At 36.5% G+C, this 13,901-nt stretch overlaps 1 protein-coding gene across 2 annotated transcripts in view; it reads left to right on the top strand.

Annotated features, from left to right (window-relative positions):
• The window catches only part of LOC143892489 (Metallo-hydrolase/oxidoreductase superfamily protein), a 35,227-nt gene that overhangs the window by 2,351 nt on the left and 18,975 nt on the right, over positions 1-13,901 (top strand). For both annotated transcript variants that reach the window (XM_077397134.1, XM_077397135.1), the window contains exons 2-6: positions 950-1,097; positions 3,513-3,667; positions 6,212-6,394; positions 10,381-10,456; positions 11,723-11,800. In XM_077397134.1, the coding sequence (XP_077253249.1) occupies positions 950-1,097; positions 3,513-3,667; positions 6,212-6,394; positions 10,381-10,456; positions 11,723-11,800 (640 nt within the window). The remainder of the gene's footprint in view (positions 1-949; positions 1,098-3,512; positions 3,668-6,211; positions 6,395-10,380; positions 10,457-11,722; positions 11,801-13,901) is intronic.

Genomic DNA, 13,901 nt, shown 5'->3' with positions numbered 1-13,901 from the left:
GCATAACATTTTGGCATTGGTGCAATATGTTATAAAACTGCCTTTTAAGAAAACCACTTTCTTTAGATAATATCCTTTTTCTATACGATAAAAGCTTTCGCTTGATACAACTTAAATCTAAGCTGATGGGTATTGAACTATGATTTGTGGTCACGGACACGAGTGTCGCGTGTCGACACTTACACGGGGTGCCGGACATGGCAAACCCCCAAACTTTAGAAACGGGGATACGGTTAAAATAGAAATTATATATAATCAAAATTTGTCGATACGGATTCGTGTGTCGAGTTTCACGGATATGAGTTGTCTGACATGGCAACATCTAAAAATATAGAAATGGTGACACGTACATACACATAAAATTATTGATTATTACACAAATATTTGTCCACACACCCACATTATCTCTAACACTCCTAGCAATACATTTAAAAGTGTCCAAAGGAGTGTTGAAACGGGTGGACACGCGTGTTGTGTCGGATACGGCAGGCCACCTGTGCCGACAATAAATTCAAAGTGTCGGCTAATCATAGGCATTGAACCTAATTTGTGATTGACATGTATTAGTTGAGAAATTATATGATGAAGGGCCATATGAACACGTGCCCATCTTCCCATCCTTAATATTTGATCCAACAGCAGCTCACTTTTTAAGGAGCTGCTGTTGGATCACACGTAGGGGTAGTACTTCTGACGTACCACCTTTACGTGTTTATAAGGCCTTTATTCATATAATTTCTCTGTATTAGTTTACTGTTTTCTAATAGTTAAAGTCATGCTGTGCCCTGGATTATTTTTCGCTTTGTTCTCCAAGCTTCAATGACCAGCAAACATTTTTTATACATTAATTTCAACAGGGAATATCCTTGGTTTCATGACAGTACTCAATTTTTTTCTGCTTCCCTATCTACTTTTAAATCATATGGACTTTTTTCTTATGGTTTGGTAGGTCCTATCACAAGTGGGTCTGGGAAAATTAATTGGTGGGAATTGGGCATTCTGGAAGTTTGTAGAAGAATCTGAATTTGGCCCTGAACCTCTTGTTCACTCAGTGTTCATACTTGGCAAGTTGAAAGCTGAGGACGAAGCTTTACAAGGTTTGTGGAAGGAGATATGATTTTTCTGTATTTTAGAACTAATTAGGTAGTGCCACTCAGATACAGAAAAAGCCGCTATTTTCTGTAAAACAAGAAAAAGACGCTTTTATGTTAGCAAAAGATATATGACATTCCCCATATATTAGTGACTTATCTGTCTATCTACATATACATGTGCATACATGATGATACATCAGATCTGTCTATCTACTTATCTATCTAGATATGATGATACATCATATCTAGATATGATACATCATATCTATGTATATGTATACATGATGATACATCATATCTATGTATATGTATATGTATATATTTATCTATCGACGTCATAGTTATAAATTCCGTTCCGTTCCGGCCGGAATGGACCGGAGTCCGGAACGGAACAACCATATATGCCGTTCCGGTCGGAATTCCACCGGAATCCTGAATTACGGACGAAACAGGCAGAATGTGCTGTTTCGTCTGGAATTCCACAATTCCTGTTTTTTTTCGTCTCTTCTCTTCCTGTTTCTGCTCCCTGTTTCTGCTTCCTGGTTCTATTTACGTGTAAAGTCATTTAAGTAAAACTTAAGATTTACATGTAAAGAAGGGAATACCCCCCATTTGGATCTATTAAAAATAGTTTCAAGACCCAAATCTAGAAGGATAAAAAGTCAACTTTCCAGTTCTTGTACAAAATGCGAAAAAATGGGTCGGGTCAAAATCCTGACTTCCAAACGATGGGGTATTTTTCTAATTTTAAAAATTCATAAAATCTATCATGTCCAAACACTATTAAATCCCAAAAGTCCGGTAAAAAATGTCTCATAATTTGGTCTCTAAAAAATTTTCATCTTGTCAGGCACGGGTCAACGCACTGGTCAACACACTGGTCAACATGCTGGTCAACACAGGCATTTCAGCTGATAGTGATTTTCCTTTAAGTAAATGTTGGATCTTCTACATGTTTTGTTCAATTAATTGTTTCTTCTATTTTTCTCACAATTTCTGATTTTTTTGGATTAATTTTTTCATATTTTTAAGTATTAAAAATAAATAAATTCCCTCGTCGTAGTGGAACGAAAAGTTTCGAACGAAACGCCGAACGAAACGGACGAAACACCGAAACGTTCCGTTCCGGTAGCCAAAACGAAACGGCGAACGAAACGGAATTTATAACTTAGATCGACGTGAACGTATATATAGGTAGATGCATCATATTTTATGTATATGTAAACTTTATAATATCATTAATGGACGAAAACATTGGACGAGGATCTAGTAGGGTCCAACAAAAAAAATAAAGAAAAGATCTTAGGCATATGGTTTCAACACCTGAGGCTTGAACACTCCATTGCGAGTTTTGCAACTTGTTAGTATTTGAGTTTCTTCTCTGCTTATGGTAGAGATATCTCCAACTGTGAATGAGTATCAATGTCATTTTCTCATGTTAAAACTATAGCATAAGAAAATTGCGGAGAAAAATGGAACAAGGTGGTCCAGAGAGAAAAATGAAAAAAGTACAAATCAGGCATACAATTCAACTCCCAATGCCTTTTAAAATTCCAGGACAAAGTTTGCTAGTTGTTGGAGTTTGAGTTTCTTCTTCATTTGCTGAAATTCTTATGTGTTTCTTGGCATAAAATAGAGCTCTTTGCTGTTCGTGTCTGTATGCGACTTTAATATTATGATATTGCAAAAGAAGTGAGAATGCCTACCTTGAAGTAAGATTCTATTTAGTGAGTGTAGTGCCTTCACTGCTGGATACACAGCTCACATCCAGTTAAGTGGGGCCCAATGAATGGATTGCCACCACTGTGGACTGTCATTTGTCCAAAAATAGATTGAAAAAGGCTACTCAATCTCATCAATGGCCAACCAATACTCAGTTGAAACGGCTGTTACCATTAAACTTAAAGATGGTCTAGCAATGGATAGATACCAATGGTCCGATCATGTAATTTGTGGACTGTTGACAATAAATGGGGAAGCCTAGACTTTTTTGACCCGCTCCCCTGAACATGTGCCACATTTCAAGTGGTGGAGGCACATAAAAAGCACTTGGAAGAGGTGCTTTTGCCCAGCATTTGTCAAATTAAATTATAAAATTTAAAGGGAAATGATAAATGCGCCCCTTTTCATCACTAGGGACACCCAGTAGCAGTGTATCGATGATTGCAGAGGGGCTGATGTACTTCATGTCAGAAGGATTCAACGGATTTGATTGCCACGTACACTGCAGTTGGGTGTCCCATGTGATGAAAAGGGGTGCTTTTATCATTTCCCAATTTAAAATTGTTGCTTTGATAATTAAAACTTTTAATTATAATTAGTATTTCATGCTGTTCTTTGCTCTTCTAAACATGGCATATTATTCTGTCTTTTCAAAGACACATCACACATGTAGCTAATGTTTAAGTATGCATACAGAGTTAACTCAATGGATGTCTGTTCAAAGTGGCCAAGACTTGCTTTTGGAAGTGAGGCCAGGGAATAATCGCATTGGGCCTTTGGTAGTAATGGGACTTCTAACTGATTCAGCGCAGCCCAGAATGTGGAAACTCCCCCAAACCTTGCATTGCCAGGTTTGCTATTTATTACTGTGTGTGGCTACTGACTGCATGAGTACTGTGTGTGAGAGGGAATTCTATTAAATGAGTGGCTGTTAGGAATTCAAATCTTGTTTTAATCGGTGAGGTCCCTAATTCACTTAATAATTTATATTTTCCCTTATCTTGTGCAGTGATGTTAACAAAAACAAAGATGATGTTTTGCAATATGTGGGAGTTATTAAAGCATGGTTTGTAGCATAAATTTTTATAAAGTAAATATTTCTGTTCTGACTTTTGAAAAAGGTCATTATGTTAAAGGTTGCACGTCAAATTGTTTTATCAGATAAATAGTTACCTTGGGTAAATCTGAAACCTCATACTGTTCATCAAAGTTGCTCGTCGTTGATAATGTTATAGTTATCTTAGTTCATAAAGAATGATGGCAGTCATATCTGAGGAAGTAAAGCATTACTGGTTGTACAGTTGTATTTCTGTAATGTACTTCAAATTACTGTAGTTGATTTTGAAGTCCTATGGCATGGTCAAATGTAGTGAGTTTCTGCATTATGGCCACCTAGTCCTGGGTTTTTGTGTTCCTTCATTTTGTGTCCCAGCCCACTGATAAGGGAGATTGGTTACTGTAGTTGATTTTGATGTTCTATGATTTGGTCAACAAAATTCTTACAGATCAACCTTAATGAGTCTGCATTATGGCCTTCTAGTACCGGGTTTTTGAGTTCCTTCATTTTGTGTCCAAGGCCATTACTAATAAGGGAGATTGGTTACTGACAAGACATGGTCAAACTCTACATTCTTCAATTTTTACTGTTAAAGGCTAAGTGGAGTTACTAAGTACTTCGGAATATATATATTTCTCATATGAGAAAACGGTTCCTACACATATGTGTAGAGAGTTCTCTACACACTAGCTTAAAATACAGTGGGGGCCCACATTGTTTGGGTGATCCAAGCCATCCATTTTAAAGGCCCTCACATAGATAGGATGTCTACAAAAAATCAGATCCATAGGATCATCCCAACCCTACGATTTGTGGAGGTAAAATGGATGTCTCTAAACCTTCACAAATTAGTTCATTTTTTGCCTCCAAAGTTCGAATGGTTAGGATGATCCTATGGATCTGATTTTTTTGGACACCCTATCTATGAGAGGGCCTTAAAAATGAATGGTTTGGATCACCCAAATAATGTGGCCCCCACTGTATTTTAAGCTAGTGTGTAGATAACTTATCTACACGTGTGTAGGAACCGTTTTCTCTCTCTCTCTCTCTCTCTCTCTCTATATATATATATATATATATATATATATATATATATATATATATATATATATATATATGGGAATAATGTTTCTGTAAGGTCGAGCAGATAATGTTAATCTGCTCAGTCCGCCAAAACACAATGGGCCCACATTGTTGGATGATCCAAGGCATTCATTTGATAGGCCCTGACATAGATATGGTGTGCCCAAAATATCAGCTCCATATGGTCATCCTAACCCTTCGATTTGTGGAGGTTAAAAATGGACAGATTTGTGGAGGATTATACCCGTCCATTTTAGCCATCCCAAATCAAGGATTGGGATGATCCTATGGAGCTGATATTTTGGGCACCCTATCTATGTCAGGGTCCATCAAATGATTGGTTTGCGTCACCCAAACAATGTGGGCGGCCACTATATTTTTGGTCGACTCAGCAAATAGTGTATCTACTCGACCGAGCAGAAACACTTTTCCGTATATATATATATATATATATATATATATATATATATATATATATATATATAGAGAGAGAGAGAGAGAGAGAGAGAGAGAGAGAGAGAGAGAGGAAAATGATTGTGCGCTCAACGCATATAGCTTATATGCACTTGAGGGCACAAAACTCATGTGGGCCCACATTGTTAGGATGATCCAAAGCTTTCATTTGAAAGGCCCTTACATAGATACGATGTGTACAAAAAATCAGCTCCATAGGATCATCCTTACCCATCCAAAAGTGGAGGGCAAAATGGACAGACACTGTGTGTCCACAAATCTGCCCATTTTGCCCTCCACTTTTGGAGGGGTTAGGATGATCACCTGATTTTCGGTACACACCCTATCTATGATGGGGCCTTGCAAATGAATGGTTTGGATCACCACAAAAAATGTGGGACCCATGTGTTTGGGCCCTCGAGCGCACATAAGCTTATATGCGCTCGAGCGCACATAAGCTTATATGCGCTCGAGTGCACAATCATTTTCCTCATATATATATATATATATGTGTGTGTGTGAATATGGACTGGTCCCTCCGTACTTCCAGGGGTGTTTGGTGCACATATATGGAGATATTGTTGGTGTTAGAATCGTAAGATTAACTGATTCTATTTCTTGCTTTTTTTAGGGATTCATGAGCGATAGTACGATATAAAAATCAAGGAATACAAAATTCCTCCTCCAATTGCCAAATTTCCTTGTTTATTGCATTTTATTACTTTTTTTGGATGATAACTTTTTTATTGCATTGAATTACTACTCTATTGCTTTGATAAATGCATGCTCGTTCTTGCTTCAGGAGTACCCTCCAGGTGTCATAGCTGTACCTATGAGAAGTAGAACAGGCAAGCCTTTTCGTACGACAAACTTGGTTGTTATTGCATCTGATAATGTTAGTAATGGCTGTGGAGGTTCAAGTTTTGCTGCTTGTGGAGATGCGCTACTAATAGATCCTGGATGCCACTATGATTGTCATGGAGAGGTATGGGAGATAAGAATTTGGTGTTGATATTTTGTTGTTAATGGTATTCTTATGTACATGCTGTTAAAATACGGAAAATATTTTCCTAATTGTGAGCTAAATATGTAAGTGGGATTTGCTAGCATCCATCGCAGAAGGCATTTCGCGGATGGTTTGTTGCCTGTGAGAGCAGCCACCAGGGCTCACTTTTCAGCAGATTTTGTCTTCATTCTTGAGGTGGCTGCTCTCACATGCAACAGACCATCCGCGAATGCCTTCTGTGATGGACGCTTGCAAATCCCTATGTAAGTATTTGAATTGATTAGATTAAGAGCAGAACTTTGATTTCATTTAACGTGGTTGTGAGCCTTATTCCTGAGAATTGGTTAGTTCAGGTACATGCATTGGTATTGAAAGTGAAATTCTGCATAGAGGATCAAAGTATGACCAATTATACTCCATTTAATGTGGACAAAAATGCATGGTACCAGACTTCTCGGATGAAAACCTTGGAAAACCTGATGTGGTTGACATGCCCGTATAAATATATTTTGTTACTATAAATTCTCTCTCTCTCTCTCTCTCTATATATATATATATATATGTGTGTGTGTGTGTGTGTGTGTGTGTGTGTGTGTGTGTGTGTGTGTGTGTGTACATACATACATATGAGAAAAGTGTATCTACTCGATCGAGTGGATAACTTATCTACTCCTTCGGCAAGAAACACAGTGGGCCCACATTGTTTGGATGATGCAAACCATTCATTTGATGGGCCCTCAGATAGGGTGTGCCCAAAAAATCAGCTCCATAGGATCATCCTAAACCTTTTCATACTGAGCCAGTGAAGCAGCGCGTCGAGCTACATTACAATCGGACAATTAATTCGATGGAAGAGGAGGCCCTCTTTTTGCGCAATGGAACAGGGGTACCTGGCTACAAAAAAAGACCTCATGATAGTCAATATGGGTCCTCACCACCCATCAATGCATGTTGTTCTTCGACTCATTGTTACTCTAGATGGTGAAGATGTTTTTTGCCCATCAATGCATGTTGTTCTTCGACTCATTGTAACTCTAGATGGTGAAGATGTTTATTGACTGTGAACCTATATTGGGTTATTTACATAGAGGGATGGAAAAAGTTGCGGAAAACCAAATCGAAGGGTTAGGATGATCCTATGGAGCTAATTTTTTCGGCACATCCTATCTATGTGAGGGCCCATCAAATGAATGGTGTACATCACCCAAACAATGTGGGCCCCCACTGTATTTTAAGCCGACGGAGTAGATAAGTTATCTACTCGATCGAGTAGATACACTTCTCTCTCTCAAACACACATATGTATGTATGTGTGTGTCTATATGAGAGAGAGAGAGAGAGAGAGAGAGAGAGAGAGAGAGAGAGAGAGAGAGAGAGAGGAAAATGATTGTGCGCTCGAGCGCATATAGCTTATATGCGCTTGAGGGCACACAAATCATGTGGGCCCACATGGTTAGGATGATCCAAAGCATTCATTTGAAAGGCCCTTACATAGATAGGGTGTGTACAAAAAATCAGCTGCATAGGATCATCCTAACCCATCCAAAAGTGGAGGGCAAAACAGACAGACACTGTTTGTCCACAAATCTGCCCATTTTGCCCTCCACTTTTGGATGGGCTAGGATGATCCTTTGGAGCTGATTTTTTGTACACACCCTATCTATGTAAGGGCCTTGCAAATTAATGGTTTGGATCACCGCAAAAAATGTGGGACCCATGTGTCTGGGCCCTCGAGCGCATATAAGCTTATATGCGCTCGAGCGCACAATCATTTTCCTAATTGCAGGAAAACTTTCAAAATATTTAACTTTCATAAATCTATGTATTACTATTGAATCCAAATGGGAAAGATACTTTTTGAACTAAACACACTATTCATGCTACCTTCCATAGGGCCCACCGAAAACCACTTAGGCAGAACTTTATTCAAAAATTTCCAAAGTTATCATAAATCATAATGAACCAATCTGACAGTTTTTGTGATGAAGGGAGCCTACTCTGAAGGCACACCATTATTGATGTTTAACGAATGATGTCTTGATCCCTTCATGCCTACTTATTCGTTCTTTGCTGAATTATGGACCTTTTCATATACTCTGCTTGCATGGCCTACTCTGAAGGCACACCATTATTGATGTTTAACGAATAATGTCTTGATCCCTTCATGCCTACTTATTCGTTCTTTGCTGAATTAGGGACCTTTTCATAAACTTTGCTTGCATGAAATACGCATAACACGCTGAAACAAATGAAAGAAGGTTTTAAGAGGTTATCTTGACCATGTTTTCACATGGGTGAATAAAGAAGAAGTCTCCTTGTTGCTTAGATTATACTTCTCAAAGAAGCAATGGATGAAAGCCAATAGAAAATGTTACTCATTAACACCTCCCCTCTATTTGAGAGGCAAGTTTGCCAAATACACCTTTTAATAACCTTTAATTCTCAAAGAAGCAATGAATGAAAGCCAATAGAAAATTTTACTCATTAACACAACAATTGATATCCTGCCCTCTAATTGAGAGGCAAGTTTGCCGAAGATACCTTTTAATAACCTTTAATTCTAAAGAATACTATAAACATGGACTCTATTTGTATCCGCAGATGGTTACCATTGTTATTTAACTAATAATGAAGAGATTAGTCTGTCCATAAATTTATAAACTGATAATAACTAAATGAAAAGATTTAGAAAACTCCCCAGTGAATAAAATCTGCAGTCAACTACTCGTCGCCATCCATCGGCTTCAAGTTCATGCTTTGCATTGGCACACTTTGAAAGCATGTGGGTCCATTGACTGCATCAGGCCATCAGTATTAGAAGATGGCTTCTTTGTCTTTCCTTTTCAATATTGCTAATGTACTTACCTTCAATTTACATAGGCCAAAAGAAAAAACCCATATCGATTCCATTCAAAGATGCCCAAGATCCATGCAACCTTGTCATTCTTAAGGCACTCATTTCCTCTGTCCCAACTTCAATTTATGTTTTTGGCTAATCATATGAGATAGGTAAAGGTCAAGTTCAGTAAAAATTCCACTAAACCATTAGCTCTATTGGAGGCAGTACTGCACCATGGAGATTTATCACTAACACATGAAAGAGCATCAGGGACCGCTAAAATGCTTGTGATTCCTGCGTTTATCAAAGTAATCAGAAGCAAGGGTTCACAGACAGATGCTTCGACCCATGAGGCAGTGATACAAGTGTCAAGGGCTATGAATAGACCATTAAAAAAATATGGTAAAATATAACGAAATATAAAAATGAACTTGCAAATAAATCTTATTAAATCAGGTTGCTTCAAAATTATTGATGCTAATCCACACTGTATGGCGTAACATGCAGATAGGTAAAATAAATAAACAGTTTCTATTTAGCCAACTCATTAAAAATAAAATGATAGTATCAAATGTGTCTTGATTAAAGTATAACCTGAAATAATGCCTTGAGGCTAAAGGCATGTGCCTCATTTGAACTTGCTTGTTTGGGTTTGCCATCCCATTGGGCTTTAGAGATGATGAGCCTCACTGCATTGAGGTTAAAACTCTCACAATATAGTCCTTACAATCCTTTAAAACTTATTTATGATGGATTCCTTGAAACACTTTGGAACTGACTAATGATGCATGCTTTGCACTGCATTGAATATCAGGGCTCTGTATGTGCTTGGAGAGTCCATATTCATATGTTTGGTGCCCTTTCTTTATTTTCCCTAGATTATGTTCCTATATTCTAGACCTCTGCAACCTAATTTCGTGTATATATATAAATACAAAGAAACACACTATGACACATTCTCACTAATTAGAAAATTATTTTAGTTGTCCCTGTAAGTTGTTGGAAATTAATCTTTTAAAATTTGATAAAATTCTTTTTCATATATGTGCTTGGTTTTATTTAATTTTCTTTTACTTCTTGGTGTCATTTCTGTTGCATGTGATATGTTGCCTTTTTATGTGATCAGCTCATGGAAATTGTTGCTGCATTGCCAAGAAAGTTAGTTGTCTTTGTTACTCATCATCATTATGATCATATTGATGGTAAGTTTGGGCGCTTAAGGAGATTGGGTTGCTATAAATTCCCATTAGACATATATTATGAATTTGAATTTCTGAAATATGGAAGATATCGTTCATAATCATTGCAACATGTCTTCTTTGATAAGAATGCATGAAAATATCTGCAGAAAAATGAAGGAAAACTTAATATTTGTATAGAGTATATGCTATGTATTTTCTGGAACTGTCAATAAAGGAAAACTTAATATTTTATAGAGTATATGCTATGTATTTTCTGGAACTGCGAATATTTAAACCACTTCAGTTTATGTCCATTGTGTTCTCTTACATGCCAGTTATAAAGCAGCAGCATTAGTTCATGTTATTGATTTGATTTTAATTTGCATAAACCTGCAATGAGTTCATCCCATTGAAAACATACCTCACAAATAGACTTTTTAAATATATTCAACTGGTTCCAGTGGTTGGAGCTAGTGTATCTTAGGCAAAAGTTCCATCTCCTATTGGAAATATGCTGATGAACTTGAGATTATGAAGTCAATTACGAACTAAATAAATTCATATGGTTCTAGATCCTCACCTCCTTCACTGCACATGAGGTGTGCACCCCACTCCATGGGGTGGCCTGCCAATCATCAATATCAACAGATATTGGTCAAGTCCAAGCAATTCTTGAACTTAGTCGCTGTAGATGACTTAATCAGCACATCTAATGCATTGTCATCTGTGTGTATTTTCTTCAAGTTATTTCCATCTACCACCCACTCTCTTATCTTGTGATATCTCACATGAATATGTTTCGTCATGGCATAATGCACTTGATCTTTGCCAAATGTATGACACTTTGACCGTTATAGTGCAACAAGTCTTCTTCCTGCTTCAGCTACATATCACGAACTAATTTAGCCAACCAAATAGCCTCCTTTGTAGCCTCCCTTGTTGCCATGAACAACTTGGGTTGGGTTGGGTTGAGCTTTTGGTAAAATATGAATTGGAATGAACCCAATCCTGACCAGATTTTATGGTAAAAGCTCAACCCGAATTCCAAATAATGGACCAGAGTTGCACCCCTATATGCGTCTTTTGCAGACAAGGAAATTATAGATTGAAGTCAGGCCTTCTAAGAAATAGGCCCACCTATTAGTGTGAACACACAGCCTATGATAGATCTCTTCTCGTCCAATCAAGGTTTTAAATTTCCATTTCGGTTTTGATTTCGGTCACCATGGAAATGGAAACGTTTCAGTTTCGGTTGGAAATGATTGTTTCTCTTTGATTTGATTTCAGGTCTTTCAGTTATTCAAAAATGCAATCCTGAAGCTAATCTCATAGCTCATGAAAATACCATGCGTCGCATTGGAAAAGGTTAGTCATTATCCTTGTTTAATTTGAATTGACTATGTTTCTGGTAACATATTACAAGATCATTTTACAACTGGAACAATATTTCGATGTCTTAAAGTTCTTAATAAATCAATTTTTTTGTATTCTAAACAAGATATTATAGTTCGGTAATATAACAGTTGAGAAAGTCTATATCATATCTATGAAGGAATGAGCTATTTAAATTGGAAACATTGAGATGGTTACCATGCTATTAAATGTGTGCGATGAACAACAATTTTAAAACTGAAATAAGAAATAAATGAAACTATAAAATTTTATGATAGGCAATTTTTAAGAGCAAGATTGAGTTCACGAGAAACTCGGGGAGTGGAAATGCACACGCTGAGAGTTGGATCAAATTTTGGTTGCGGCTCATTATTTTCAGTGCTCAAAAGAAAACCCAATATGATTCTCTAGGAACATGTGTTTCTATTGGCTCGATGATTTTTTTTAATTTATCAGTGTTTCATATTTTTTTTCATAAAAGCTAGAGTATGATTCGGAGAAGAGGTCTTCCCATTATTTTTGCTTTTTTTTTCAAGTTTTGAAGGGCTGATCTTCTGATTTTGCATAATGCAGGGCTCCAAGCCATTCCATTTTTTTTCTTTTTCTTTCGCATCTCTCTTGATGTAGTGATTTCCATTTGATCTATTTCCAAGTCTTGAATGAAAAAATAATCTTTTGTTGTAGGGTAATTCTCCATTCCATGTTCGTTTTCATGATTGTTTTGAGCCTTTCTGGTGAGGATTTGAGATATCTGTGGAAGTGGAGAACAAACCCAATAAATTTAAATAGCTGAAAATAATCTTTTGTTGTAGGGTAATCCTCCTTTCCATGTTCGTTTTCATGATTGTTTTGAGCCTTTCTGGTGAGGATTTGATATATCTGTGGAAGTGGAGAAGAAACCCAACAAATTTAAATAGCTGAAATAATAGTTCAAAAATAACATACACAACATAAATACTAGGGGTATAACTGCTAACGTAGGTTATAGCTTACAACAGTGAAAGATAATTACACTCATACAAGTTAAGAAATAATTAATTGCATTATAGAGAATATAAAAGAATAGGCACCATATGTAGCTTTAATATGTCTTATAGTTTTCTCTAGCTGAGATGGGGTTGATGCTTTTGCATCATAATATATGCTGAATTTTTTTATTTTGAAATGAAATAAGAAAAATTTATTAACTTTAAATTATAAAATCCTTACATACTATTAAGTTTTCATCAATTAGCAATTATATTTTCATGCTTATTGAAGGTTTTATGAAAATCAAAACAGACTTTAAATAAACATAGTATTTACATAATCTTTTTTTCTTTTTGGTGTGTATGTGCTAAAGATATATGCAAGCTTTGAAAGGAATGTTTGTGACTAGAATTTGCTTTACTTGCAACGGCTGGGACTGGATTTGAGATAGTATTCATCAATCAATCACCTGCATGTTAATAACATTTATCAATATTGTATTGCGATAAGGATTGTTAAAATTGTGAACACTTTTAAACATTATAATTATCCATTTTGATGAACTATGGTGGACAGACTCTTTGAATCTTGTCTGGTCTTTAGTCATCTATTGTAAAGTTAATCTTACTTCAACTAGAGATCACCTTCATCAAAATTGGTGTCATATTTTGAGTTTGGGTTGTAAATGGTTTCATCTGCTTGGCTATGGGTTGTAGAATCTTCCCAATCCTATGTTGAATAAATGTGCATCTTTTTTTTTTTTTTGAATGGTAAATAAATGTGCATCTTCTCCTCAACTTCACACAATTATAACAGTAAACGCTCATAACAATTAAGGTTAGTTTTGTTTTAGATGATACTCATCGAACTTGTATCGTATGTTGTTTTCCTGCTTCAAAGACATGAAAATACCTACGTCATCTTATTCCAGTGCTATGATGGTAAAGCCATTTTCTTCCAAATAAAAAGACCTTGTTGGGTCTTTATTTATTTACTCATCTTTGAATAGTGTGGGAAGATCTTTAGTTGTAATTATATTTCATTTTATGATCCACGTAGAAGAACCCAACTAGAACCAGGATTAGAGCCGGGTAGATTCCTTTTA

Source organism: Tasmannia lanceolata, unplaced genomic scaffold (assembly GCF_043159265.1).
Source record: "Tasmannia lanceolata isolate RefF3 unplaced genomic scaffold, GAP_Taslan_0.1 ptg000015l, whole genome shotgun sequence".
NCBI classification, from domain to species: domain Eukaryota; kingdom Viridiplantae; phylum Streptophyta; class Magnoliopsida; order Canellales; family Winteraceae; genus Tasmannia; species Tasmannia lanceolata.
The sequence above is the reverse complement of the archived record's forward strand: the minus strand, read 5'-3'. Positions and strand labels throughout refer to the sequence as shown.